This window comes from Erythrolamprus reginae, chromosome Z, assembly GCF_031021105.1.
Source record: "Erythrolamprus reginae isolate rEryReg1 chromosome Z, rEryReg1.hap1, whole genome shotgun sequence".
Classification (NCBI taxonomy): domain Eukaryota; kingdom Metazoa; phylum Chordata; class Lepidosauria; order Squamata; family Dipsadidae; genus Erythrolamprus; species Erythrolamprus reginae.
This window is the reverse complement of record NC_091963.1, coordinates 148,176,628-148,203,298: the sequence shown is the minus strand read 5'-3', so window position 1 is coordinate 148,203,298 and position 26,671 is coordinate 148,176,628. Positions and strand designations below refer to the sequence as shown.

Genomic DNA, 26,671 nt, shown 5'->3' with positions numbered 1-26,671 from the left:
TATCCCCAGAGCTAGGGTGGGGCTTCGCTAGCAGACATGGTTCTTCCATCCCAAGGACCGGCCCATAGATTTCCACTGCTTGCCTCTATCAACTATCAATCTATCTATCTATCTCATCCATCTGTCTGTCTCTCTAATTCATTGGGTCTATTTTTGTCAGTCTGCATCTATGTGTGTGTGTGTGTGTGTGTGTGTGTGTATCTATCTATCTATCTATCTATCTATCTATCTATCTATCTATCTATCTATCTATCTATCTATCTAGTCCATTTTTATCAGTGTGCCTATCTCTATCTCTATCTACCTATCTATCCATCCATCCACCCATCCATTATCATCTATCTATATATGTATTTAACTATATCACCTACTATCACCTATCAATTATTATCTAATCTATATTATCTATGTGTTATTTACCTATCATCCATCTATCATTTATATCTGTCTGTCTATCCGTCTCTCTGTCTGTCTGCCTGTCTATCTATCTGTATCATCATATCCATCATGTGATAGATTATAGAGAAGGGAATCATGATTATTGAAGATGATTATTATATCTTATTTTCTATCCTTTATTTTATTTATCCAAATAGGCAGATGCTTTCCACAAATTTGGAGAAGGGTGGGGGAAGACCCCTGAGAAATTTAACACCTTTTTTTTGGCCTGTGGCAAAAGTCTTACATGCTGGGACCCAGAGAGACCCTATTAATGACAGCAAAAAGAGCATCTCGTTTAACCAAATAAACTTTATTCAGACCAGTGCATTTCCCAGGAGACTTGCTGGCTGAAAGAACAAATGGTATTAAAACCTCAGGAACAAATAGAATTAAAATGAAAGCAAGAAACTTTCGATTGAAGTAAAACATCCATTCCACCCACCAGCAATTTTTTCACCCACCCCACAAAATCCAATAAAGATTAAAATCAAAAACTTGTTGAACAGTGTTAGGACAAAATCTAAAATTCCCTGTTTTTTTCAAGAAAGGTCCCATCTTGTCAACCTTTAAAGATTTGTGGACTTCAACTCCCAGAGTTCCCCAAAATTCTCTGGCTGGGAAATTTGGGGAAGAATTGCCCAGCCAGTCCACAGGTCTTAATATTGCCACTGTTGGACAAAACTTATTCTAACTGGTCACCACGAGGAGACCTCTGGGTTGTGCATCATACAAGAAACAAGATGGAGAACAACATAACCCTTAAAGCCAACCTAGTGGTTAGAGCAGGGAGGGCTTTAAGATTGCATCGCAGGAGGCCTCATCATGAAAAACCCGTCAACCAACTGGAAAGGACAATTGTCAAAAGGTAACATGGCTTCTTCTCCATCTGCTTGGAAGCTCCTCACAGCTTCTCTTCCTTCTCGGGAGAACTTCTCAGCCTACTTCCGTTTCCGTGGGATCAAAGGAACTTCGTCCCTCAGAACCTGCAGAAGAGCGTTAACAGAGTTGGAAATGACCTTGGAGGACTTCTAGACTAGCCCAATCCCCTGTTCAAAGCAGGGTGACCAAAAGGCATCCCGGCCATGAGAGAAGAAATCCAAGCAAGAAAGACCTCCAAGACCAGGGCTCCCCCCCAAAATGGCGACTTTAAAGACTTGTGGACTTCAATTCCCAGAATTCTCCACCCAGTATTCTCAGGCCAAAGCCATCGTTTGATTTGGAGACTTTTGACCTGCCACACTTATGCTGTAGAATCAGCAGTGGGTTGCCGCCGGTACACCTGGGATCGGCGCCGTCCCGGTGGCAGAAATGGAGATGTGCACGCATCTCCTTGTTCCCGATACATGCACACGTGAGATTTTGCTTCTGCGCATGCGCAGCAAGCAAAATCTCGCACCACGACGCTCTTGCGTGCGCGAATTCGCTGGTCGTCGGTGCTTTTTTGCTTCTCCGCATGTGCGGAAGCAAAATGCCCAAACCCAGCAAAATCTCGCGTGAGAGCATCCTTGTGCAAGAGTTTGCTTGCTCCGCATGCACAGAAGCGAAATCTCGTGCTGACGGGCAGCGGAGGGCATACGGATAGCGGCTGGTAAATGGAACCCTCACCTGTGTTCCTGCTGTGGGAATTTGGGAGAGATTTTATTTATTTTATTTATTTATTTATTGGATTTGTATGCCGCCCCTCTCCGTAGACTCGGGGGGGGGGGGGGGGCGGCTAACAATAATAATAAAAACAGCATGTAAATCCAATACTACAACAACTAAAAAACCCTTATTTTAAAACCAATCATACCTACAAGCAAACATACCATGCATAAATTGTAAAGGCCCAGGGGGAAAGAGTATCTCAGTTCCCCCATGCCTGATGGCAGAGGTGGGTTTTAAGGAGCTTACAAAAGGCGAGGAGGGTGGGGGCAATTCTAATCTCTGGGGGGAGTTGGTTCCAGAGGGCTGGGGCCGCCACAGAGAAGGCTCTTCCCCTGGGCCCCGCCAAACGACATTGTTTAGTTGACGGGACCCGGAGAAGGCCCACTCTGTGGGACTAACCGGTCGCTGGGATTCATGCAGATGTTACATGAGGGATTGATTGATTGATTGACTGATTTCTTTATTTGATTTATAGGCTGCCCTTCTCCTTGAGTACTCAGGGAGGCTTACAAGAGTAAAAACTCAATCTAACAATAAAAACAACTAATTATGAACAATTAGAAAAGTTAAAAAGGTAAAAACCCTGTATAACACAATCAATCGTCCATCAATCACACTACTGAGCAGAGCGAGAGCTATCGGGATGTAGAGATGGAGCCATAACAAATTCCTTCTAGATTCTCAAGGTCATCCTTTGTTCAGCACCTGCCCGGAAGCTGGTGGCAGTAACAGACACGCTGGCAGAACCAGACTGGTTCAACGTGACGAACTTGTGAGTGTGGAAACAAGGGAATCAACTTTCAACTGGGTGGAGAAACCCTCATAGCTTTACATTCGTCTCTCTCCCAGATGTGCCAACGTGGTTCTGTAAATTGGAACTCTGAGGAATGCTATACCTCGGACTCTGATTTCATTTCCGATGCTATCTGGAACCCTGACAGCTTTGTTGGCTGGAGAATACTGGGAGCGGAGGTCCACAAGTCTTCAAGTTGCCAAGTTTGAAGACCCCTCTGCTCTAGACCAGTGGAAGAGGAGAAAGTTCACCTGGATCAGGCGCCTGCGATAGGCTTCCTCGTCCTCCGTCGGTCCCCTGGGGAGGAGCTGGGCAGCGGTGAGGTGTCTCCGGCACACGATCTCCACTTCCTGCAAGGTGTAGTAGATGGCGGGATCCAGCGCGTGGTTGTTGATCAGGCTGACTAGGTATTCCTTGTAGTGCGCCCTGGGGAGATGGGGGGGGTGTCAAAAAGCAGGGGACATCCTTCAGTGCGACCCTCAGGTCTCCTGGCTCTCAACCACGGCTCACCAGGTCTCTCCGCCTCCCCCCGCTGCCACCGTTAGAATCACCATCTCCTTCAGGATCTCCAAACTTTTAAGACTTGCGGACTTCAACTCCCACAATTCCTCCCACTGGAATTCTGGGAGTTGAAGTCCACGCGTTTTAAAGTCGCCATGTTTGGAGACCCTCATTCCGGTCTCCAAGACCGTATAGATGGGTGTCCCAATAGGCAGCGAGGGGCTGCTCGCTGTCGGTGCTCCTGGTCTGTTCCTGGCAGAAGACGCGCGCCTCCGGCACAGGTGTGTGCCTTTGTTGTGAGGTACAGCTTCTTAGCATATGCGCAGAAGCAAAATCTTGCACAAGGACATCACACGTGTGAGATTTCAGAGATTTTCTGTGATTTCTTCGCTTGCGCAGAAGCAAAAAAATACTGAAAATTGCCAAAATCTCGTATCTGTGAGCATCTTATGCGCATGCAAAGCCAAATCTCGCGCGGGGGTGCATTGGGGATGCGCAGATGCTACTGGAACAGTTCTGCTACCGGAACGGCAATCCCGACCGTTCTGGGAGCAGCCCATTACTGCCGAGAGGTCATCTAGCCCAACCTCCCTTGAAAGTGCAGGATGCACCTCACTGTCTACTTAGGGGGGGAAGTTTCTAGTCCTCTTAAAAACCTCCAAAGAAAGGAAGGAACACCACCAAGTGATAACTTCCTTCAGCTGTCAAGGAGGCCTTCTGGGAGTCAAGGTCAGCATCAAGGCAACATGAGAGCTCGGGAGGGGGAAGAGGGAATGGAAGTAGCAGAGCGAGAGAAACAGAGGCACAGCCTGGGCTGTCTGTCAGCCCTCAGATGTGAAGCCAGCAGCCCTCAGATCTGGAGGTGGCTGATGAGAAAGAGGAGGAACAGCTGGGTCCAGTGCCTGACGCGAGGATGAATTAATGGACCGGGGATTACAGTTGAGTAGGGCTGAGTGAAGAAGGGACCAAAGTGAGTCAAAGGCTTTGGGGGTGGCTGGGATGAGGGCCCTTGCTGAGTGTGGTTTTGTTTGTTTGTTTGTTTATTAAATTTATATGCCGCCCCTCTCTGTAGACTCGGGGCGGCTAGCAAAAGCAATAGAACATTTAAAAACATTAAAAAAAACCCATTATTAATCAGCCATACATACAAATGTACCATACATAAATTGTATAGGCCTGAGGGAGATATCTCAATTCCCCCATGCCTGGCGGCAAAGGTGGGTTTTAAGGAGTTTACGGAAGGCAAGGAGGGTGGGGGCAGTTCTAATCTCCAGGGGGAGCTGGTTCCAGAGAGTCGGGGCCGCCACAGAGAAGGCTCTTCCCCTGGGACCCGCCAAATAGAAACATAGAAGACTGACGGCAGAAAAAGACCTCATGATCCATCTAGTCTGCCCTTATACTATTTTCTGTATTTTATCTTAGGATGGACATTGTTTAGTCGATGGGACCCGGAGAAGGCCAACTCTGTGGGACCTAATCGGTCACTGGGATTCGTGCGGCAGAAGGCGGTCTCGGAGATATTCTGGTCCGATGCCATGAAGGGCTTTATAGGTCATAACCAACACTTTGAACACTTTGTTACTTTGTGTTGTGGCCTCCGGCCCCTCCAGTAGCTGAATCAGGAGGTGGCGGCGTGGGAGTCGAAGTCAGTATCAAGGCAACCTGAGAGCTCGAGAGGGAGGGGAGAGGGAATGGAGCTGGCAGGGAGACAGAGAGCGGGACAGAGGCTGAGTCTGGGCCATTCATCAGCCCTCCTCCGATGGAGAGCCAACATCCCCCAGGTCTGGAGGTGGCTGGTGTGGTAGAGGTGGAACAGCTGGGTCCTGTGCCTGAAGCACATATATGCAGAAGGCAGAGGAGAGAAGAGGAGAGCAGTGGAAATCTACGGGCTGGTCCTCAGGATGGAAGAGACACCACTGCTAGTGAAGCCCCACCCGAGCTCTGGGGACAGTAGGCAGAGACGAATCGATGTGGAAGACAACTATTCTACTCACTCGCAAAGGCCGGCATATCCAGCCGGGGTCTCTTTGCCACACGGTTCATCCTTCAAGCCATCCATCATTTCTTTCTGCTCCATAACCCGACATCCACCTGCGTGCAGAGGAGAGAACCCCCCCCCCCCCCATGGTTAAAGCGTGTCCATTCCGTCACTGGATCGGGACTACAGGCAGCCCTCGACTGACAGCCACAATGGAGCCCAACACGTGCTTCAGCCAAGTCAACCAGGGGTAGCTGGATACACTTTAACAGACTGGGTGACTAACTGAACATGATTCACTTAACAACTGTGGCAAGAAAGGTAAAACAATGGGACAAAACTTGCTGAACAACTGTCCCAGCAACAGAACATTTGGGTTAAGTTGTGGTTGTATGTCGAGGACTATCTGTAAAGCTAAAAGAGAAGGGAAGTAAAGTAAACTGAAGTGGAGTAATATAAAGTAAAGTAAATTGAAGTGAAGTGAAGTAAACTAAAAAAGTGAAACGAAGTGAAGGAAAATGAAGGGAAAGGAAGTAAAATAAACAAAAGTTAAATGAAGTGGAGTAAAGTAAATGAAAGTGAAGTAAACTAAAAAAGTAAATGAAATGAAGTGAAATAAAGTAAAATGAAGTGAAGTAAATGAAGTGAACTGAAGCGAAGTGAAATGAAGGGGTGAGGTAAAATGAAGAGAAGTAAAATGAAGGGGTGAGGTAAAAAGAAGTGAAATAAAATGAAGGGGTGAGGTAAAATGAAGAGAAGTAAAATGAAGGGGTGAGGTAAAACGAAGAGAAGTAAAATGAAGGGGTGAGGTAAAACGAAGAGAAGTAAAATGAAGGGGTGAGGTAAAATGAAGAGAAGTAAAATGAAGGGGTGAGGTAAAATGAAGAGAAGTAAAATGAAGGGGTGAGGTAAAATGAAGAGAAGTAAAATGAAGGGGTGAGGTAAAAAGAAGTGAAATAAAATGAAGGGGTGAGGTCAAATGAAGTGAAATAAAATGAAGGGGTGAGGTCAAATGAAGAGAAATAAAATGAAGGGGTGAGGTAAAATGAAGAGAAGTAAAATAAAGGGGTGAGGTAAAATGAAGAGAAGTAAAATGAAGGGGTGAGGTAAAATGAAGTGAAATAAAATGAAGGGGTGAGGTAAAATGAAGAGAAATAAAATGAAGGGGTGAGGTAAAATGAAGAGAAGTAAAATAAACTAAAACAAAATGGAGTAAAATAAACCAAAATGAAGTGAACTAAAAAAGTGAAATGAAATGAAATAAAGTAAAATGAAGGTGAAGTAAAAGAAAAGAAAATGAAGTGAAATAAAATGAAGTGAAGCAAAGTGAAGGACAATGAAGTGAAGCAAAGTAAAATGAAGTGAAATAAAATGAAGCAGTGAAGTAAAACAAAGGAAAGTAAAATAAAACTAAAATAAAATGAAGTAAACTAAAATGAAGTAAGCTAAAAAAAAGTGAAATGAGGTGGTAAAGTAAAATGAAGTGAAGTGAAATATGGTAAAATAAAGTTAAAATGGAGTTAAAGTTAAACTAAAGTAAACTAAAGTAAAGTAAATTAAAGCCAAACGAAGCCAAAGTCTAAAGTAATTTCAAGGCGAAATCTTTCATTCAGAAGATAAAAGTCATCCTAGGATGACTGGACTTCCCGGCTACTTTCTCACGCACCTCCGGGAGCGGCCCGAGTCCCCGCTGGAGGGTCTGTATTGAAGACAATGTTGTTATCCTGGGATGGTGAGAAGAAAAGAGAGAATGCCAGTTACTCTCCCGAGAAGCCCTTCCCCTAAGCCCCCTTGGCTTCTGTCCCCTCTTCCAGACACCTGAAGCCCCCACCCCACCCCATGCCTGACCCACCTGGAGGAGGTTCTGCAGACGTGGCACGGCCCAGTCGCGCAGGTAGAAGAGGCAGTCACGCGGATGGTGGCCATGGAGGGACCTCCGGATTGGGCAGTGCAGTATTGGGCACTTCTGACAGAGATGGAGGGGGCAAAATAAAATACAGTGGCACCTCTACTTACGAACATAATTTGCTCTGTGACCAGGTTCTTAGGTAGAAAAGTTTGAAAGAATAAGCAACTTTTCCCATAGGAATCAATGTAAAAGCAAATAAGGCGTGCGATTGGGGAAACCACAGGGAGGGTAGAGAGTAGAGGCCCTCTTTCCTCCCAGGAGATTCCTAGAGAGGCCCCACGAAGGCTTCTCCCCGCCTTTCACTTAATGACCATGTTTTCAATGAACAAATGCAGCAATTCACATAACAACGCTAGCCAAAAAACCCATTTCAAATGGAGGGGAAAACTCAATTCACTGTCTTGCCTAGCGACAGTGATTGGGTGCGACGGTGGTGGTCGTAAGTCCGAGGGCCACCTGTATAATCTTATTTACCTGCGGTTTGGCTAACCGTCTCTGCCTCCCTCCTCCAAATTTACCTCTGCGAGGCCCACAAGGGGGAAAAAATGAATAGAGGTAGGGTACCGAGTTCCAGATTTGCACCCTGCACACACAAATGCACCACCCCTGAGCATCCTTACATTTGAGGCATAAAAGGTCCCGTAACAGCCACTGCAGAAATGGTGTCTGCACTGGGAACACTGGAAGTGCATGCAGCCCCCTCGAGCCAGGGCGTACGAGAACTTGCATTTTGGACAAGCTGGGAGAAAAAGAGAGAGAGAGAGAGAGAAAAGGGGAATTTTGTTTGTTTGTAGCTCAGCTAGATTATTATTATTTTTTTACAAATATCTCAAGGCGAAAAACATAAACCAAATACACTTTCCTCCTCCTATGTCCCCCACAATGACAATCCTGTAAGGTGGGTTGGGCTGAGAGGAGGACCGACCCAGCTGACTTTCATGGCTTAGGAAGAGAGACTAGAACACCCTGTCTCTAGTCACCCAATCAGTCTTCGTACCTAAGGCAGGAGAACTCTCCATCATTGCAACGTAGTGTCCAGGCTACTGCTGTAAGACAGTTATGTGTTGTCCCCTGTTTGACTTTCAGCAGATGGGAATGCCGGAGTATAGCTGAAGGGCCGTACTCAGGTTTAACCTATGCTAAAGTCCAAACCCCGATGTTTTTCCTTCCCTGAGCACGTTCCACAAAAGGCATGGTTCTGCAAAATTCCTCACTTTACCACCTCACTTACCTGTTGAGTTGTACCTTTCCCATTGGATGAACTTTGATGCGGTATTGGTCAATCATTTTGTATTGGACCTGGCTTGTCACATGTATCCTATCCTCTAGATCAGTGATTTTCAACCTTTTTTGAGCTGCGGTACATTTTTTACATTTACGAAACCCTGGGGCACATTGAGCGGGGGGAGGGTGGGGGCTAAAAAAAGGTTGGACAAAAAAATTCTCTCTCTCTTCCTCCCTTTCGCTCTATTTCTCTCTCCCTCCCTCTTTCTCTCCCTTCCTTCTTTCTCTCTCCATCCCTCTTCCTTTCTTTTCCTTCCTTCCTCTCTTTTTTGCTCTCTTTCTCTCTCCCTCCCTACCTCCCTCTATGTCTTTCTCTCTATATCCTTCACTCCCTCTCTTTCTCTCTCTCTCTCTCTCGCTTTCTCTCTCTTGTTCTCTTTCTCTCTCTCTCTCTCTCTCTTGCTTTCTTTCTCTCTTGCTTTCTTTCTCTCTCTGAGCTTGGCGGCACACCTGACCATGTCTCACGGCACACTAGTGTGCCGTGGCACACTGGTTGAAAAACACTGCTCTAGATCAGTGTTTTTCAACCAGTGTGCCGCGGCACGGTCAGGTGTGCCGTGAAGCTCAGAGAGAGAAAGAAAACAAGAGAGAGAGAAAGAAAGAAAGCAAGAGAGAGAGAAAGCAAGAGAGAAAAAAAGCGAGAGAGAGAAAGAAAGCAATAGAGAGAAAAAGAAAACAAGAGATAGAGAGAGAAAGAAAACAAGAGAGAGAAAGCAAGCAAGAGAGCAAGAGAGAGAGCAAGAAAGAAAGAGAGAAAAGGGAGGGAAGGTGGGAGAGAGAAAGACATAGAGGTAGGTAGGGAGGTAGAGAGCAAAAAAGAGAGGAAGGGAGAAAGAAAGAGGGATGGAGAGAGAGAGAGAAAAGAAGAAGGGAGAGAAAGAGGGAGGGAGAGAGAAATAGAGTGAAAAGGAGGAAGAGAGAGAAAAAAAATTTTGTCCAAACTTTTTTTAGCCCCCCCCCCCAACTGTGCCCCAGAGTTTTGTAAATGTAACAAATGTGCCAAGGCTCAAAAAAGGTTGAAAATCACTGCTCTAGATGTCTGTTTATAATAAAAGGAGGTCCCCTGACTTTGGTCAGGGTCGTCTCGCCTTGACCAAATTCATGTCTGTGCCTTCTGATTTGGAGAACCCCGAGGCGACCCACTAGGAGCGGGGGGATGCCTGCACTCCGTCTCCTGGTGAATGGCCCAAAGTCACCCAGCTAGTTTTCAAACCTAAGTTGGGACTAGAACTCTTCGTCTCCTGGTCATTGGCCCCAGTCAACCCAGCTGTCTTTCATGGCTAAGGTTTGGTTAGAACTCTCTGCCTTCTGGTAAATGGCCCAAAGACACACAGCCACTTTTAGTGCCTAAGGTGGGACTAGAACTCTCCTGGCGACTGGCCCAAAGTTATCCAAGCAGCTCTCATGCTTAAGACTAGACTAGAACTCGCCACCTCCTGACAATTGCCCCAAAGTCAGCCAACTGGCTTTCCCAACTAAGGTGGTACTAGAACTCTCCGTCTCCTGCTTTCTAGAATGCTGTCATAGCCACTAGACAACACATAGAAACATAGAAGACTGACGGCAGAAAAAGACCTCATGATCCATCTAGTCTGCCCTTATACTATTTCCTGTATTTTATCTTACAATGGATATATGTTTATCCCAGGCATGTTTAAATTCAGTTACTGTGGATTTACCAACCACGTCTGCTGGAAGTTTGTTCCAAGCATCTACTACTCTTTCAGTGAAATAATATTTTCTCACGTTGCTTTTGATCTTTCCCCCAACTAACTTCAGATTGTGTCCCCTTGTTCTTGTGTTCACTTTCCTATTAAAAACACTTCTCTCCTGGACCTTATTTAACCCTTTGACATATTTAAATGTTTCGATCATGTCCCCCCTTTTCCTTCTGTCCTCCAGACTATACAGATGGAGTTCATGAAGTCTTTCCTGATACGTTTTATGCTTAAGACCTTCCACCATTCTTGTAGCCCGTCTTTGGACCCCTTCAATTTTATCCATATCTTTTTGTAGGTGAGGTCTCCAGAATTGGACACAGTATTATTCCAAATGGGGTCTCACCAGCGCTCTATATAAGGGGATCACAATCTCTTCCTGCTTATTATACCTCTAGCTATGCAGTCAAGCATCCTACTTGCTTTTCCTACCGCTGTTTCTATCGTAGAAGCATAGTCCAATCCCATGACCCAAACCCCAAAGCACTGATGATAGGAAGTGGGCGCATTAAAATCCAGCACTCTGTTTAGTGTAGCTGGCTCAAAGCTATCTCACGTTTCTTGGTCTCTCCCGAAATCACCCTGGGGGCACAATCCTTACCGATGCCGTTCTCTTGGAGGTACATCGCCAAGCCCTGTGCTTGATATTCGGGGTCGTTGGTCCGCTTCCATTCCAGAAACGCTTCGCAGCTCAGGCCCTGATGCTGGGGCTCCCACTGTCGCCACAGAATGCAAAAGAGATACTGTTTTCCCCAAAATTAAGCAATTATCCCAAATTCAGCAATTAGTTCTTTCCAACCATTCCACTATAACCATTGGTTAGCTGAGCTGTTGACCTGTGCTCAGAATTTGGCGATTTGGTTGCCAATGTTTTATCACCGTTCGAGGAGACATCAGATCATGCAGAATGCAGCTGCGAGAGCAATCATGGGCTTTCTTAAGTATGCCCATGTTACTCCAACACTCCGCAGTCTGCATTGGTTGCCGATCAGTTTCTGGTCACAATTCAAAGTGTTGGTTTTGACCTATAAAGCCTTTCATGACACCGGACCAGAATATCTGCGAGACCGCTTTCTGCCGCACGAATCCCAGCGGCCAGTTAGGTCCCACAGAGTTGGTCTTTTCCAGGTCCCGTCGACTAAACAATGTCGTCTGGCGGGACCCAGGGGAAGAGCCTTCTCTGTGGCGGCTCTGACCCTCTGGAATCAGCTCCCCCAGAGATTAGGACTGCCCCCACCCTCCTTGCCTTTCGTAAACTACTTAAAACCCACCTCTGTCGTCAGGCTTGGGGGAATTGAGACACCCCCCCCCTTGCCTATGTAGTTCTGTGCATGATATGACTGTGTGTATGTATTTTATATATTGGGTTTTTTTTCTTTTTAGACTTTTTAATGTTAAATTGTTACCGTGTTTCCCCGAAAGTAAGACAGTGTCTTACTTTCTTTTTACCCCCAAAAGCCCCACTACGTCTTACTTTCGGGGTATGTCTTACATTGGAAAAAAATTGAAAGGGTCGCGTTCCCGAAGGCATCTCCCCAGAGTCCAGATGGGCAGCCGCGGGACAGGAGCCTCGTGAGCCCTTTTCCAAGTTCAACCTCAGGGCTCCAAGCGGCGTGCACGCGTGGAGCCACAGATGCGTGTCGGGGAAGCGTGTGTCTGGAGGGAAGGAGCCGCTCTGCGCAGTTGGGCAGCCCCACCTGCCTGCCGGAAAGGAGGCGGGCGAAGGAGGGCGCAGCTCCGGCCGCTCGCCTCGGAGATGGTCGGCCTCGCTGGCCGCTTGCAGCCGAGCCTCGGCAGGACTCGGTTGCTGGGACGAGCGCCTTCGCTGCAAGCCGCCGCCCGCTCGGCTCGCTTCGGACCAGCGCCGTCCTTCGCTTTGCCAAGCCGGGGAAGAGGCGGTGGCGCCGCGGCGAGGCGAAGGTGAGGGGCGCGCGGGGAGCTTGGAAGCGACGTCATCGGGCTCCCTCCCCCCGGCAATACCCCCGTGTTTTCCCGAAAGTAAGGCATATGTCTTACTTTTGGGGTACGGCTTATATTAGCTGACCCCCCTGAAACCCCCGATACGTCTTACAATTGGGGGTGTCTTACTATCGGGGAAACAGGGTATTTTAGATTTTAATTATTAGATTTGTCACCATGTATTGTTTTTATCACTGTTGTGAGCCGCCCCGAGTCAGCGGAGAGGGGCGGCATACAAATCTAATAAATAATAATAATAATAATAATCCGTATGCTTTGAAGTGTGCTCGTCTGTCAGACTAGAAGAGCAGACTTCAAAGCAAACTGACGATGTCTCCTTGAATGTTGATAAAATGTTTGCAACCAAATTACCAAGCTCAGAGCTCAGACCAACAGCTCAGCTACCAACCCGAGCTATTTATTTAGAATCAGAATAGAATAGAATTCTTTATTGGGCAGGTACGATTTAGACACACAAGGAATTTATTTCTAGTGTGTAAGCTCTCAAGGCACATACAGCAATAGCGATAAGCAACAAAGGAATGGTCTTAAGAAGGAGATAGGTAATAGGGAAGATGGGAATAATGATGTCAATACTGCCTTTTTAGATAGTTCGACAGTGTTCTGAGAATTAGCTGTTTATCAAAGTGATGGTATGGGGGGAAAATCCTGTCCTTGACTCTAGTTGTTCTGATGTCCAGTGCCCTATGGCATCGTTTTGAGGGTAGAAGTTGAAACACTTTATGTCCAGGATGTGAGAGGTCTGTCGATATTTTCATAGCCTCCTTTTTGACTCATGCAGTATACAGTACAGTAGTACCTCGTGATACGAAACCCTCATCATACGAACTTTCCGAGATACGAACTCGGGGTTCGGAATTTTTTTGCCTTTTCTTAGGAACTTTTTCCACCTTACGAACCTGCCGCCCAAACGCCAAACCCGGAAGTTTGGCAAAAGTTTGTGTTCGGGTGGCCGCCGAGAAGCCCCGCCGCCCAGCTGTCGCCTTTTGAAACAGCCGAGGGGCTTCTCGGCATCCTCCTAAACCCAAACGCCAAACCCGAACTTTTGCTGAACTTCTGGGTTGGGCATTTGGGAGGCTGCCGAGAAGCCCCGCTGACCGGCTGTCAGCTTTGCAAAAGAGCCACGGAGCTGTCAGCCGGTCGGGAGGCTCAAACGGAGGTGGGGAATCCCAATAGGGAATTCCATGAGTAAAGCTTTGACATCACGGAGACGTCCTTCCTGGCCGGCCGAAACGTGGACTCCAAGAAGGACGTCTTCATGACATCAAAGCTCCGCCCATGGAATTCCCTATTGGGATTCCCCACCTCCGTTTGAGCCTCCCGACCAGCCGACAGCTCCGCGACTCTTTTGCAAAGCTGACAGCCGGGCGGCGGCGCTTCTCGGCATCCTCCCGAACCCGAACGCCGAACCCGAACTTTTGCGGAACGTCCGGGTTCAGCATTCGGGAGAACACTGAGAAGCGCCCGGCTGTTTCAAAAGGTGACAGCCAGGCGGCGGTGGCCAGCAGAGCGCCATTTTTGCGTTTGTTTGTTTTTTTGCTTGCACATATTAATTGATTTTACATTGTTTTCTATGGGAAACATTTTCGTCTTACGAACTTTTCGCCTTACGAACCTCCTCCGGGAACCAATTAAGTTCGTAAGACGAGGTATTACTATATATACTTCAGTGGAAGGCAGGTTGGTAGCTGTCATGCCCCAGCATATAACTTTTATATACTGCTCTCTAGGCCCATCTAGTGGCCGAACGGACAAATACGCCCCAATATATGTTGCTCTCTAGCCTCACCTAGTGGCCGGAGAGACAAATATCAAATGTATTATTTGAAGCTGACCCATCTCATTACCCATCATCCTATACTCTCAAAAAAAGTGGAAACCGGACTCCGTTTTCGTTCAGCATTTGAGGAAGACAGAAGCACAAATAGTAGGTAGAGTGCAGTACTGCAGGCCACTAAAGCTAATTGCTAGATCTGCAAGTCATCAGTTCAAATCTCATCCCTGGCTCAAGGTTGACTCAACCTTCCATCCTTCCGAGGTGGGTAAAATGAGGACCCAGGTTGTCGGGGCAATAGGCTGGCTCTGTTAAAAAGTGCTATTGCTAACATGTTGCAAGACGCCCCGAGTCTAAGGAGAAGGGCGGCATAAAAAAATCGAATAAATAGATAAATAAATAGAAATTCCTCTTAATCTGTGGCACAGGGACATCCAAGGACCCAGAGAATTGCTGCTGAGATTTAAATCGCTTGTATTTAGCCATTGTTGCATCCAGCAGTAACTCAATCCTGTCTATCTTCTATTCTGTTCTCATTGGATGTATCCCTGTTTTCCACCATTTCACCCTATCCTGTTTTTTCAATAAAGCATTACGGTCTACAGACGCGGTCCATTTTAACGGAGGATAGGTGGTTTCAGCTGCATGCTGAGCTGCCCACAGACTAACGTGTAAGGTGAGGACAGAACAGTAGCCATTGTTTTTTTCTGCAGTTCCAATTATCCCCTGAGGTCTGTGTCTGTCTTGCTGGGTGGCAGAACCAAACCAGACAGTTACAGAGGCACAGATGATTCCTCTGCAGAACTGTATCAGCAGTTCTTGGGGCAGTTTGAGCTTCCTGAGTTGGCACAGAGGGAACATTCTTTGTTCTGCTTTTTGGATGTTTGGTTATTCAAATACATTTCAATAACGGTTGCGTTTTGACTTAGTGTGCAAGCCCTTCAGTGTCCCAGCTACTGAATTTAAATATAAAATAGGTCAACAGTATTGGAAGGGACTTTGGAGGGGTTTTTTAGTCCAATACACACACCCACACACCGACTCAGGCAGGAAACCCTGTACCACTTCAGACAAATGGCTGTCTAATCTCTTCCAAAAAAGGAGGAGGGTAGAAGAATAGGAGGAGGAAGAGGAGGAGGAAGAAAGGAAGAAGATGTGGAAGAGAAGGTGAAGGAAGAGGAAGAAAGGGGAGGAAGAGAAGGAGGAGGAGGAAGAGGAGGAAGAAAGGAAGAAGAGGTGGAAGGGAAGGTGAAGGAAGAGGAAGAAAAGAGGAGGAAGAGGAGGAGGAAGAAAGGAAGAAGAGGTGGAAGAGAAGGTGAAGGAAGAGGAAGAAAGGGGGAGGAAGAAAGGAGGAGAAAGAGAAGGAAGAGGAAGAGGAGGAAGAAAGGAAGAAGAGGTGGAAGGGAAGGTGAAGGAAGAGGAAGAAAAGAGGAGGAAGAGAAGGAGGAGGAGGAAGAGGAGGAAGAAAGGAAGAAGAGGTGGAAGAGAAGGTGAAGGAAGAGGAAGAAAGGGGAGGAAGAGAAGGAGGAGGAGGAAGAGGAGGAAGAAAGGAAGAAGAGGTGGAAGGGAAGGTGAAGGAAGAGGAAGAAAAGAGAAGGAAGAGGAGGAGGAAGAAAGGAAGAAGAGGTGGAAGAGAAGGTGAAGGAAGAGGAAGAAAGGGGAGGAAGAGAAGGAGGAGGAGGAAGAGGAGGAAGAAAGGAAGAAGAGGTGGAAGGGAAGGTGAAGGAAGAGGAAGAAAAGAGGAGGAAGAGGAGGAGGAAGAAAGGAAGAAGAGGTGGAAGAGAAGGTGAAGGAAGAGGAAGAAAGGAGGAGAAAGAGGAGGAGGAAGAGGAGGAGGAAGAAAGGAAGAAGAGGTGGAAGAGAAGGTGAAGGAAGAGGAAGAAAGGAGGAGAAAGAGAAGGAGGAGGAAGAGGAAGAAAGGAAGAAGATGTGGAAGAGAAGGTGAAGGAAGAGGAAGAAAGGGGGAGGAAGTGAAGGAGAAGGAAGAGGAGGAGGAAGAGAGGGAGGAGGAAAGGAAGAAGAGGTGGAAGAGAAGATGAAGGAAGAGGAAGAAGGGGGGAGGAAGAGAAGGTGAAGAATGAGGAAGAAGGAGAAAGAGAAGGAGAAGGAAGAGGAGGAAGAGGAAGAAAGGAAGAAGAGGTGGAAGAGAAGGTGAAGGAAGAGGAAGAAAGGGGAGGAAGAGAAGGAGGAGGAGGAAGAGGAGGAAGAAAGGAAGAAGAGGTGGAAGGGAAGGTGAAGGAAGAGGAAGAAAAGAGGAGGAAGAGGAGGAGGAAGAAAGGAAGAAGAGGTGGAAGAGAAGGTGAAGGAAGAGGAAGAAAGGGGGAGGAAGAAAGGAGGAGAAAGAGAAGGAAGAGGAAGAGGAGGAAGAAAGGAAGAAGAGGTGGAAGGGAAGGTGAAGGAAGAGGAAGAAAAGAGGAGGAAGAGAAGGAGGAGGAGGAAGAGGAGGAAGAAAGGAAGAAGAGGTGGAAGAGAAGGTGAAGGAAGAGGAAGAAAGGGGAGGAAGAGAAGGAGGAGGAGGAAGAGGAGGAAGAAAGGAAGAAGAGGTGGAAGGGAAGGTGAAGGAAGAGGAAGAAAAGAGAAGGAAGAGGAGGAGGAAGAAAGGAAGAAGAGGTGGAAGAGAAGGTGAAGGAAGAGGAAGAAAGGGGAGGAAGAGAAGGAGGAGGAGGAAGAGGAGGAAGAAAGGAAGAAGAGGTGGAAGGGAAGGTGAAGGAAGAGGAAGAAAAGAGGAGGAAGAGGAGGAGGAAGAAAGGAAGAAGAGGTGGAAGAGAAGGTGAAGGAAGAGGAAGAAAGGAGGAGAAAGAGGAGGAGGAAGAGGAGGAGGAAGAAAGGAAGAAGAGGTGGAAGAGAAGGTGAAGGAAGAGGAAGAAAGGAGGAGAAAGAGAAGGAGGAGGAAGAGGAAGAAAGGAAGAAGATGTGGAAGAGAAGGTGAAGGAAGAGGAAGAAAGGGGGAGGAAGTGAAGGAGAAGGAAGAGGAGGAGGAAGAGAGGGAGGAGGAAAGGAAGAAGAGGTGGAAGAGAAGATGAAGGAAGAGGAAGAAGGGGGGAGGAAGAGAAGGTGAAGAATGAGGAAGAAGGAGAAAGAGAAGGAGAAGGAAGAGGAGGAAGAGGAAGAAAGGAAGAAGAGGTGGAAGAGAAGGTGAAGGAAGAGGAAGAAAGGGGAGGAAGAGAAGGAGGAGGAGGAAGAGGAGGAAGAAAGGAAGAAGAGGTGGAAGGGAAGGTGAAGGAAGAGGAAGAAAAGAGGAGGAAGAGGAGGAGGAAGAAAGGAAGAAGAGGTGGAAGAGAAGGTGAAGGAAGAGGAAGAAAGGAGGAGAAAGAGGAGGAGGAAGAGGAGGAGGAAGAAAGGAAGAAGAGGTGGAAGAGAAGGTGAAGGAAGAGGAAGAAAGGGGGAGGAAGAAAGGAGGAGAAAGAGAAGGAAGAGGAAGAAGAAAGGAAGAAGAGGTGGAAGGGAAGGTGAAGGAAGAGGAAGAAAAGAGGAGGAAGAGAAGGAGGAGGAGGAAGAGGAGGAAGAAAGGAAGAAGAGGTGGAAGAGAAGGTGAAGGAAGAGGAAGAAAGGGGAGGAAGAAAGGAGGAGGAGGAAGAGGAGGAAGAAAGGAAGAAGAGGTGGAAGAGAAGGTGAAGAAAGAGGAAGAAAGGAGGAGAAAGAGGAGGAGGAAGAGGAGGAGGAAGAAAGGAAGAAGAGGTGGAAGAGAAGGTGAAGGAAGAGGAAGAAAGGAGGAGAAAGAGGAGGAGGAAGAAAGGAAGAAGAGGTGGAAGAGAAGGTGAAGGAAGAGGAAGAAAAGAGGAGGAAGAAGAAGAAAGGAGGAGGGGGAGGTCCAACCCCCTGCTCAGGCAGGAAACCCTCCACCACTCCAAACAACTATCTTCACCCCAAACGTTTGCCCACCTGGCGTTTGCACAGGACGCAGAAACATTTCCGGCACTGTGGGCATTTGGCTTCCAGCTGCTCCGATTCGTAAATGAAACCGAAGGAGCACTAAAGACACAAGAGAGAGAGAGAGGGAAAAAATTCATTTCGGTCCCGAATGCGATCAGCCCTTCCTCGACTCCAGGAAGTGGATGCAGAGACCGCCCTTAAATGAAAAAGAAACATAAATCGGAATGGAGTCTGGCATCTTATCTCAGTGACATTTTGACTTGTTTTAAAAAGCAAACAGCTCCCAGGCCACTTGGAGATGAAGGGATGTTCCTATTTCTTGGAACAGAGGGGAGGGGAGAGGGGCGGCATGCAAATCTAATATTATTATTATTATTATTATTATTATTATTATTATTATTATTATTATTATTATTATTATTATTATATCAATACAACACAGCCAACGAGATCACTATGCTGGATTTCGTATTTCATCCCCAGTGGGGCGCTTCCCAAGCACCTAGGACTGCGTGATGTAGCGGCGAATTATGTTTGCCAATCCCAGTAAAGCGGCCTTTTGCAATTGACAGATGGAGATTTTGTCAGTTCTGATGGTTTTCAAATGTCCGCTGAGATCCTTTGGTACTGTGCCCAGCGTGGCAAGTACCACTGGGACCACTTTCACGGGCTTATGCCAGAGTCGTTGCAGCTCGATTTTTAGATCTTCGTATTTCACTAATTTCTCTAGCTGCTTCTCCTCAATTCTGCTGTCTCCTGGGATTGCGATGTTGATGATCCATACTTTCTTTTTCTCCACGATCACAATGTCTGGTGTGTTATGCTTCAGAATTCGGTCAGTCGGAAGTCAGAAGTCCCACAGTAGTTTTGCTTGCTCATTTTCGACCACTTTTTCGGGCTTATGATCCCACCAGTTCTTTGCCACTGGTAGATGGTAGTTCCGGCACAAGTTCCAGTGGATTATTATTATTATTATTATTATTATTATTATTATTATTATTATTATTATTATTACTCATCTTGATTATTTTTTGATAAATAGCTGGCGAACCTACAGTAATCTAATACTTGACCGTCCTATTTTCACCACGACGACACTGCGAGGGGGGTTGGGCTCCGGAGTTAGGACTGGCCAAAAATCATCCATCTGGCTATTGCGCCTAAGGTGGAACTAGAACTCCCAGTCTCCTGGTGATTGGTCCAAAGTTAGCAAGCCAGCTTTTCTGCCTAAAATGGACTAGAACTAGCTGTCTCCTGACAATGGAGTGGACTAGAATTCCCAAATCACCCTTTGGCTATTGTGCCTAAGGCAGGTACTAGAACTTCCAATCTCCTAGAAATAGGTCCAAAGTTAGTCAACCACCTTTCGTGCCTAAGGTAGACTAGAACTTACCCATCTCCTGGTGATTGGCCCAAAATCACCCATCTGGCTACCATGCCTAGGGCAGGACTAGAATTCCCAATCTTCTGGAGAATCGTTCCAAAGTTAACCAGCCACCATTTTTTTTCTAAGGTGTCGTAGAATTTCCTGGCGACTGGCCCAAAGTTACCCAGCCAGCTTTCACGCCTATGGCAGAACTAGAATTTCCAGTCTCCTGGATTGAAATCTCTGTAGGAACTGAGCAAATTTTTTAAAAAAGCCAACGCAGGAACCCTGTTAATTTATTTCTATGGCCTTCCCAAGTGAGCGGATCAGTCTCTAAAGCCAGGAAGCAAGCTGATCCATGAGACTACAACTCCCATCATCCCTGCTGGCCTCAAGAAGCTCTGGATTAGGAAAGGTGGCTGTCTATCCCCAGAAGTCCACCTGCTTCTTAGAAAGATGGTCTACTCCAGAGGCGTCAAACTCAAGGCCTGGATGCCGGATCTGGCCCCGCAGGGTGCTTTGATCTTGCCTGGGGCCACCCTGTGCAGCCCGCACCTGAGCTGGACAGTGGGGAGGCTGATGAGGCCTTGTTGCCAGAGGCAGAGGTTCGGCCAGCAGGGGTAGGCAAAGTTGGCTCTTCTATGACATGTGGACTTCAACTCCCAGAATTCCTGAGGTAGCATGATTATCTCAGGAATTCTGGGAGTTGAAGTTCGTAAGTCATAGAAGAACCAAATTTGCCTAACCTCTGAGCCAGGGCCTTTGGAACCTCCAACACCTGGAGTAGCGATGAGGAAGAAGCGTCTTCTCGTCTTATTGATGCACAAGCTCACAGAGCTGCCAAGAGACAGGAATGATTACTCCAGAGGAGGTCTCCTCGGGAGTAAGATTGGGGGCTAATTGGCTCCTCCGCTAGTCTACTTAAGAACAGCAGAGGCAGCTGAAAATCTGCAGGAAACAACAGCTTCGACTCGGTTATCTGTCATAAATTGTCTTGTGAATCCGTTTCTCTGCTTCGGATTTCTTATCGTGGAAGACTCCTGGGTATTTGGCCAAACCTTTGGAAACTCTGTGAGCTGGGAAGAACTAATTGCATTGCTTTGAGTTAGGATGGTTTGAATTTACCCCAGCTGCTAATGAAGGTTGACGTTTTGCAAGAAAGGATGGCTTTTTGATTTGTGGGCGTGTCTCTACTGCTAAGCCAGTTATTAGTAGCGGTTCATGGACTAAAATAAGTCTGTTCAAACCGTGTGTTTGTCATGTTTATCACTGGAGGCAGAACACTCCCAAGCTGTTTTCGTTGCAGGCCGTCACAGCCAAAAATGCAGCGGAAAACAGAGTGCTGGCACTGTGCTAGGGCTGCCCCAACCCTGAGGTCAAACACAACACTGATGCATCCCTCAATGAAATCAAATTTCACACCCCTGAAATTTTGAAGGGGGTGGGAGTGGGGGTTTCTCCTTAAAAAAAAAAAACCAACACAATTTTTTGGCTCCTTTCTCCTTTCATTCGGAAACGAAATCAACCCGGGGATGGAGAGGGGAGGGGGCTACTCACGTGGGTGCACCACTGGAACTTGGGGTCCTGCATAAGCACATGTTCGGTCAGCTTCTTATGGAAGAGGTCGTAAGTCTCTTGATCCAAACAATCACGCAACTGGAGAGAAACCCAATGAAAAGACTTTTAATTACCATAGCAGGAAAGAGAGTTTTAATGAAAAGAAGGACTAAGGGAGACACGATAGCTGTGTTCCAATATCTCAGGGGCTGCCACAAAGAAGAGGGAGTTAAGCTATTCTTCAAAGCACCTGAACGTAGAACAAGAAACAATGGATGGAAACTAAACCAGGAGAGAAGCAACTTAGAACTAAGGGGAAAATTTTCTGACCGTTAGAACAATTGATCGGTGGAACAGCTTGCCACCAGAAGTTGTGAATGCGCCAACACTGGAAGTTTTTAAGATTTTGGATAATCATTTGTCTGAAGTAGTGTAGGGTTTCCTGCTTAAGCACAGGGTTGGACTAGAAGATCTCCATGGTCCCTTCTATCTATTCTAATCTATTCTAATTTCTATTCTATTATTCTAATTTGTATTCTATTATATTCATTCTGTTCTATTCTATTATTCTATTCTACTCTCTATTCTATTCATTCTGTTCTATTCTAATTTCTATTCTATTATTCTGTTCTAATTCATATTCTGTTCTATACAAGAATGGTGGAAGGTCTTAAGCATAAAACGTATCAGGAAAGACTTAATGAACTCAATCTGTATAGTCTGGAGGACAGAAGGAAAAGGGGGGACAGGATCGAAACATTTAAATATGTTAAAGGGTTAAATAAGGTCCAGGAGGGAAGTGTTTTTAATAGGAAAGTGAACACAAGAACAAGGGGACACAATCTGGAGTTAGTTGGGGGAAAGATCAGAAGCAACGTGAGAAAATATCATTTGACTGAAAGAGTAGTAGATCCTTGGAACAAACTTCCAGCAGACATGGTTGGTAAATCCACAGGAACTGAATTTACATAGAAACATAGAAGACTGACGGCAGAAAAAGACCTCATGATCCATCTAGTCTGCCCTTATACTATTTTTTATATTTTATTTTAGGATGGATAAGTCTGAATCTGCGGAGAGGGGCGGCGTACAAATCTAATAATAAATAAAATAAATAAATAAAATAAAAAGCTATAAATGGATATATGTTTATCCCAGGCATGTTTAAATTCAGTTACTGTGGATTTATCAACCACGTCTGCTGGAAGTTTGTTCCAAGAATCTACTACTCTTTCAGTAAAATAATATTTTCTCATGTTGCTTTTGATCTTTCCCCCAACTAACTTCAGATTGTGTCCCCTTGTTCTTGTGTTCACTTTCCTATTAAAAACACTTCCCTCCTGGACCTTATTTAACCCTTTAATATATGTTTCGATCATGCCCCCCCCTTTTCCTTCTGTTCTCCAGACTCTACAGATTGAGTTCATGAAGTCTTTCCTGATACGTTTTATGCTTAAGACCTTCCACCATTCTTGTAGCCCATCTTGTTCTTGTTTTCACTTTCCTATTAAAAACTGTTTTTTAAAAAAAATAAAAATAAAAATAGGCTGGCACATGATCAGACTATCCACGGAACCCCAGGAGAAACATCACCTGGATATCAAGAGTAGAGAAATAATTGAGAAGTTCGGTCTCGTCGCTGATCTCTGGCTCGGAGCAAGCTGGACACACCAAATCCGTGATGTGTTTCTCCTTCACAGCGATGGTGAAGTGCAAAGCAAAGCACTCGGGGCAAATTGTACACTCGCACGACGTTAGCGACTGCATCTAGAAAGAGAAGTAATTAATAGGTTACCCGATTGGAAGGGGTCTTGTAGGTCATCTAGCCCAGCGGTCACCAACTGGTGGTCTGTGGCCCACCGGTGGTCGTGATAAAATTTTCATGGTCTGCAGACAAAATTATTCGCATTTTGCGCTAAATCAGAGCTAGACATACCCAGCTCCTGCAAGCGCTCTTTATACGTTTTAGCCTCTAGTCCCCTGATCATCTTTATGATCAGGGGGTTTGAGTCTTCGGAGAGGGGCGTCAAATCAAATCAAATCAATCAAATCAAATAAAATCAAAAATATATATAAATATTGCTCTTCTCTGTACTCTTTCGAGAGTCTCAACATCTTTTTTTACATCGTGGCGCCTAAGGGTGGGCAGTAGGTAGGACGGGGTGGAACGCAGTTCCACCGGCCTAAATGAAGATGCGTGTACAGCTTCAGTTGATCGGTGAATGTCACTTCCTGGATTACTGGTCTCAGCTCAGCTCTCCATTTTTTCCCTGCTGCTGCTGCTGTGTCTGTGCTCCTTGCTTTTTTCCTCTTTCCTCCTTCCTGGCCTCGGACGACCTTCCCTCTCTCCTGCCTGGCTCCCCTCCAGCCTCCCGCGGCCACCTCCCGCCTGAGGTGCAAGCAGAAGGCGTGGGGGAAAGCGGCGGTGGCAGCATTTATGCTTCTGGCAGCACTTGTTCGCCTAGTTACTCAGCCTGAAGTGGGTGGGCGACCCAGGAAGGAGAGCGCGGGAAACGCGAAGCAAATTGTCACTCCAGAGAGCAACACTAGTAAGGTTGTAAATCAAGGACTTAACAGTTCACTTGAACGATGATGATCGTTCAAGCCACGCCCACCAGGTCACATGGCCAGCAAGCCACTCCTATCCAGTCATATGACTATTAAGCCACACCCACAAAATAAGCCATGCGCACCATAGTTCCCTCTAAGCTGAGCAGTGAGCAATCGCTCACTTAAAAATCATCATCAACTCAGTTTTCCAAACCTGCCCAGAAGCCGAGAGGGAAAGAGTGAGAGGGAAGGAGAGAGAGAGGAAGAGAGGAAGAGAGAGAAACAGATAGAAAAAAGAGAGGAAGGAAAAGAGAAAGAAAAAGAATGGGAGTAAGGAAGACAGAAAGAAAATCAAAACCTAGTTTGAAACTAGCTCAACTATTTAAGTGGCATTTTGATATTGATAGAGTTGCCCTATTATGAGCTCACTGTTATAGACACACAGTACTGTACAGTATTTTATTTTGAAATTCTCTGAGGCAAAACAGGGTGGGTTTTTTATTTATTTGTTTCTTTCTTTGTTTCTTTGTTTCTTTATTTCTTTAGTTATTATTTTTGTGCCGCCCAGTCCCGAAGGGACTGCCGCTCAGACACTATACTTTTCCGCCCACCCCCCAAAAAAATTAGAGGGAACACTGATGCCCACAGTGTGGCAGTAAAAATTTTGGCTGCCCATTACTGGTGGCGCCCAAAACTTAAATTACACATCGGAGACAGTCTACCGGCCCTGTTATGGAAGAAAGGCGCACACGTCGGTACCTTGTTCCGCGGCAGGGCTAGGCTGCAGACGGCGCACTCCCAGCTGAGCAAGCGTTTGATGAAGTCGCGGTTCGGGGAGGCCTTGACGGCTTCCACGATGTCTGACAGCTCCCAACCTTCGTTCGGCTGTTCGAGCATCAACGAGACCACCAGCTCGGCCCGGCCCCAGCTGGGCAGAGACAGCGAGGCCAGGAGACGCCGCAGCAGCACCTGGCGAAGAACGAGACGAGAAAGCAGCGGTGATTCTGGATCTGAACTGGATCCCCAGCCATCCGGATTCCATCTCTTCCTTTCCTCTTTCGCTCACCTGTCGGTCAGGGCTCTGGAAGTTCACTGGAGGCTCTTCGCTCTCCCACAGCCGCTGGTGGAACGGTGCCAGGCGGCCCCGCTGCAGCTGCACCAGGGCCCGCCATAAGTCGCCGTTGTTCTCGTACAGGGCCTGTAAGACAGGGCCTCGCTCTTCGAAGCCCAGGCACTTCAACTCTCTCACCTGCGGGGCAAACCAAGCTTGACGTCACCTTCCCAAAACCGAACTCCAATTGCGATCTAACCTTGTTAGCGTAGGCTTTCAAAAATAACTCTGGGATATTAACTGGATATCCTCCACCACCGCGTTTTCCCCTGTGCAGGGCGTAGTACAGCTTATTCTTCATCCTCAAACAACAATTAAATGGGAAACTGATGTGTTTGCTGGGGAATTCTGGGAGTTGGAGTCCACCCATCTTAAAGTAGCCAAGGTTTGAAAAAGCACTTACTGTTCTGGTTTCTGGTAGAAATTTAGCAATTACAAATAACTCTTATTAAATGCATTATTTCATAAACAAAGAAACTCCATTTTATTCTCTTCTCTTCCGGATTCAAACACATTTCATACTGGCACATATTTCCTGGCCCGTTATCTTCCTTAATTGCATTTCTCACATTCCCTCTCCTTCTCCACTTAACAAGATTTATTTCCTAACAGCATGATCTCTAAAACAGCAGAACTGACTGTTAATCAACACAGAATACTTTTGCTTACTTGGGAGCTGCACGGAAAACCTCCATATTTCTCTTCGGCAATGTTGTGCCAAATACATCACTACAGTATTTAACCCATTCCTCCCCTTAATATCTTCTTCCAGACACCTGTTCTCTACGTTTTTGGGTCCTTCTGAATTTAGGGTTTACCCAGCGAGCGTCTGATTCTCCCTCGCTAGATCCTGAACTCAGCCCCATCCTGTGGCTGGCCTCCCACCTGTTCTACTACCTGTAACCCCGGGGCCCCCACTAATTCATAAACACTATCAGAGTCCTTAATTTCTTCATCATCTTCCAACTGACCAGGAGTATGTACAACACTTACTACAATGCTTTATTCTATTTTCCCACTCACCTTGCTCCGACGGGTGCTGAGGCATCGGCTGACGGCGTCATCTACGTCGCCCCGGCTGGCCACCCACGCGGATTGGACTTCCTGGAGCGTTATGGCACCCAGCCCGCCTTCAGGCTCCTCCTCGCCTCGCTGAGTGGCCAGTTCTGCCATACCTTCCAGGACACAGGGCAGCTCCGACTTCAGCCAGGCCAAGGGCAGCTCAGCTCCTGAGTAGCACAAGGCGGCCGCCACCATTTCGGGGGCTACGCCCACAGTTTCCGCCTCCTGGGGGAGGGGCAAAAAAACCAACAACGTAAGAAGAGCCCTGCTGAATCAGGCCAAAGCCCATCAAGTCCAGCATTTGTGTCCCACAGTGGCCCAACAATTGTCCATGGGGATCTTGAAAAGAAGGAGAAGGCAAAACCCTCCCTTTCCCCTGACCCCCAACAAATGGGACCTAAGGAAACCCTGCCTGCCTCAACCAACATAGAGACGGCACTTGGACATCCATTTTAATAACCACCATGGATACACTTGGCATCCATGAATCTGTCTAATCCTGCCTTGACGTTATACAGCCTGACAGCTGTCCCAACCTCTTCTGGAAGGGAATCCCATTAACTAATGACCCTCTGGGTGAAGAAATATTTCCCTTCATTTATCCTCACTTTCTTACCTATAAGCTTTAGGGAGTGCCCCCTCATCCTAGTATTTTGTGATAGAGAAAATAATTTTTCTTTTCACCAAGCACCAAGAATTTTTCTCTATCCACCTATTCTATCCTATGCATGACTTTATACACTTCAATCAAGTTACCTCTTAAACGCTTTCTTTCAAGGCTGAAGACACCAAGGCGTTGCAACCTGGTTTCATAAGGGAGGGGCTCCATTTCCTTGATCAGAGAATCAAAGAATTCTAACAAGTTAGTAAGACATGATTTGCCTTTGCAGAAACCATGTTGATTTTCTTTCAGCAATGCCTGTTTTTCTATGTGCCCGGTAATTTTATCTTTAATAATCTCTTTGCCTGGAACTGAGGCTAAACTGAGTGGCCTATAATTTCCTGGATCACCTCTGGACCCTTTCTTGAAGATCGGGGTTACATTTGCTTCCTTCCAATCCTCAGGCACAGTGCCTTTGTGCACCTGAGGCCTCCAGTGCCTCAGGTACACAAAGCTAGGAGTTTGT

The 26,671-nt window shown here is 46.6% G+C and overlaps 1 protein-coding gene across 2 annotated transcripts in view; it reads right to left on the bottom strand.

Moving 5' to 3' along the window:
* Positions 1-734: 734 nt before the first annotated feature.
* Positions 735-26,671, bottom strand: part of RNF31 (ring finger protein 31) — a 41,520-nt gene continuing 15,583 nt past the window's right edge. Inside the window, exons 10-22 of one of the 2 annotated variants that reach the window (XM_070730061.1) lie at positions 25,506-25,769; positions 24,438-24,620; positions 24,131-24,340; positions 22,415-22,588; positions 20,822-20,920; positions 17,908-17,997; positions 10,873-10,987; positions 7,890-8,008; positions 7,213-7,326; positions 7,027-7,084; positions 5,377-5,473; positions 3,133-3,307; positions 735-1,424 (exon numbers count right to left, since the gene is read on the bottom strand). In XM_070730061.1, the coding sequence (XP_070586162.1) occupies positions 1,380-1,424; positions 3,133-3,307; positions 5,377-5,473; positions 7,027-7,084; positions 7,213-7,326; positions 7,890-8,008; positions 10,873-10,987; positions 17,908-17,997; positions 20,822-20,920; positions 22,415-22,588; positions 24,131-24,340; positions 24,438-24,620; positions 25,506-25,769 (1,743 nt within the window). In that variant the 3' untranslated portion in view covers positions 735-1,379. The remainder of the gene's footprint in view (positions 1,425-3,132; positions 3,308-5,376; positions 5,474-7,026; positions 7,085-7,212; positions 7,327-7,889; positions 8,009-10,872; positions 10,988-17,907; positions 17,998-20,821; positions 20,921-22,414; positions 22,589-24,130; positions 24,341-24,437; positions 24,621-25,505; positions 25,770-26,671) is intronic. The other variant, XM_070730062.1, reaches the window with a different exon arrangement.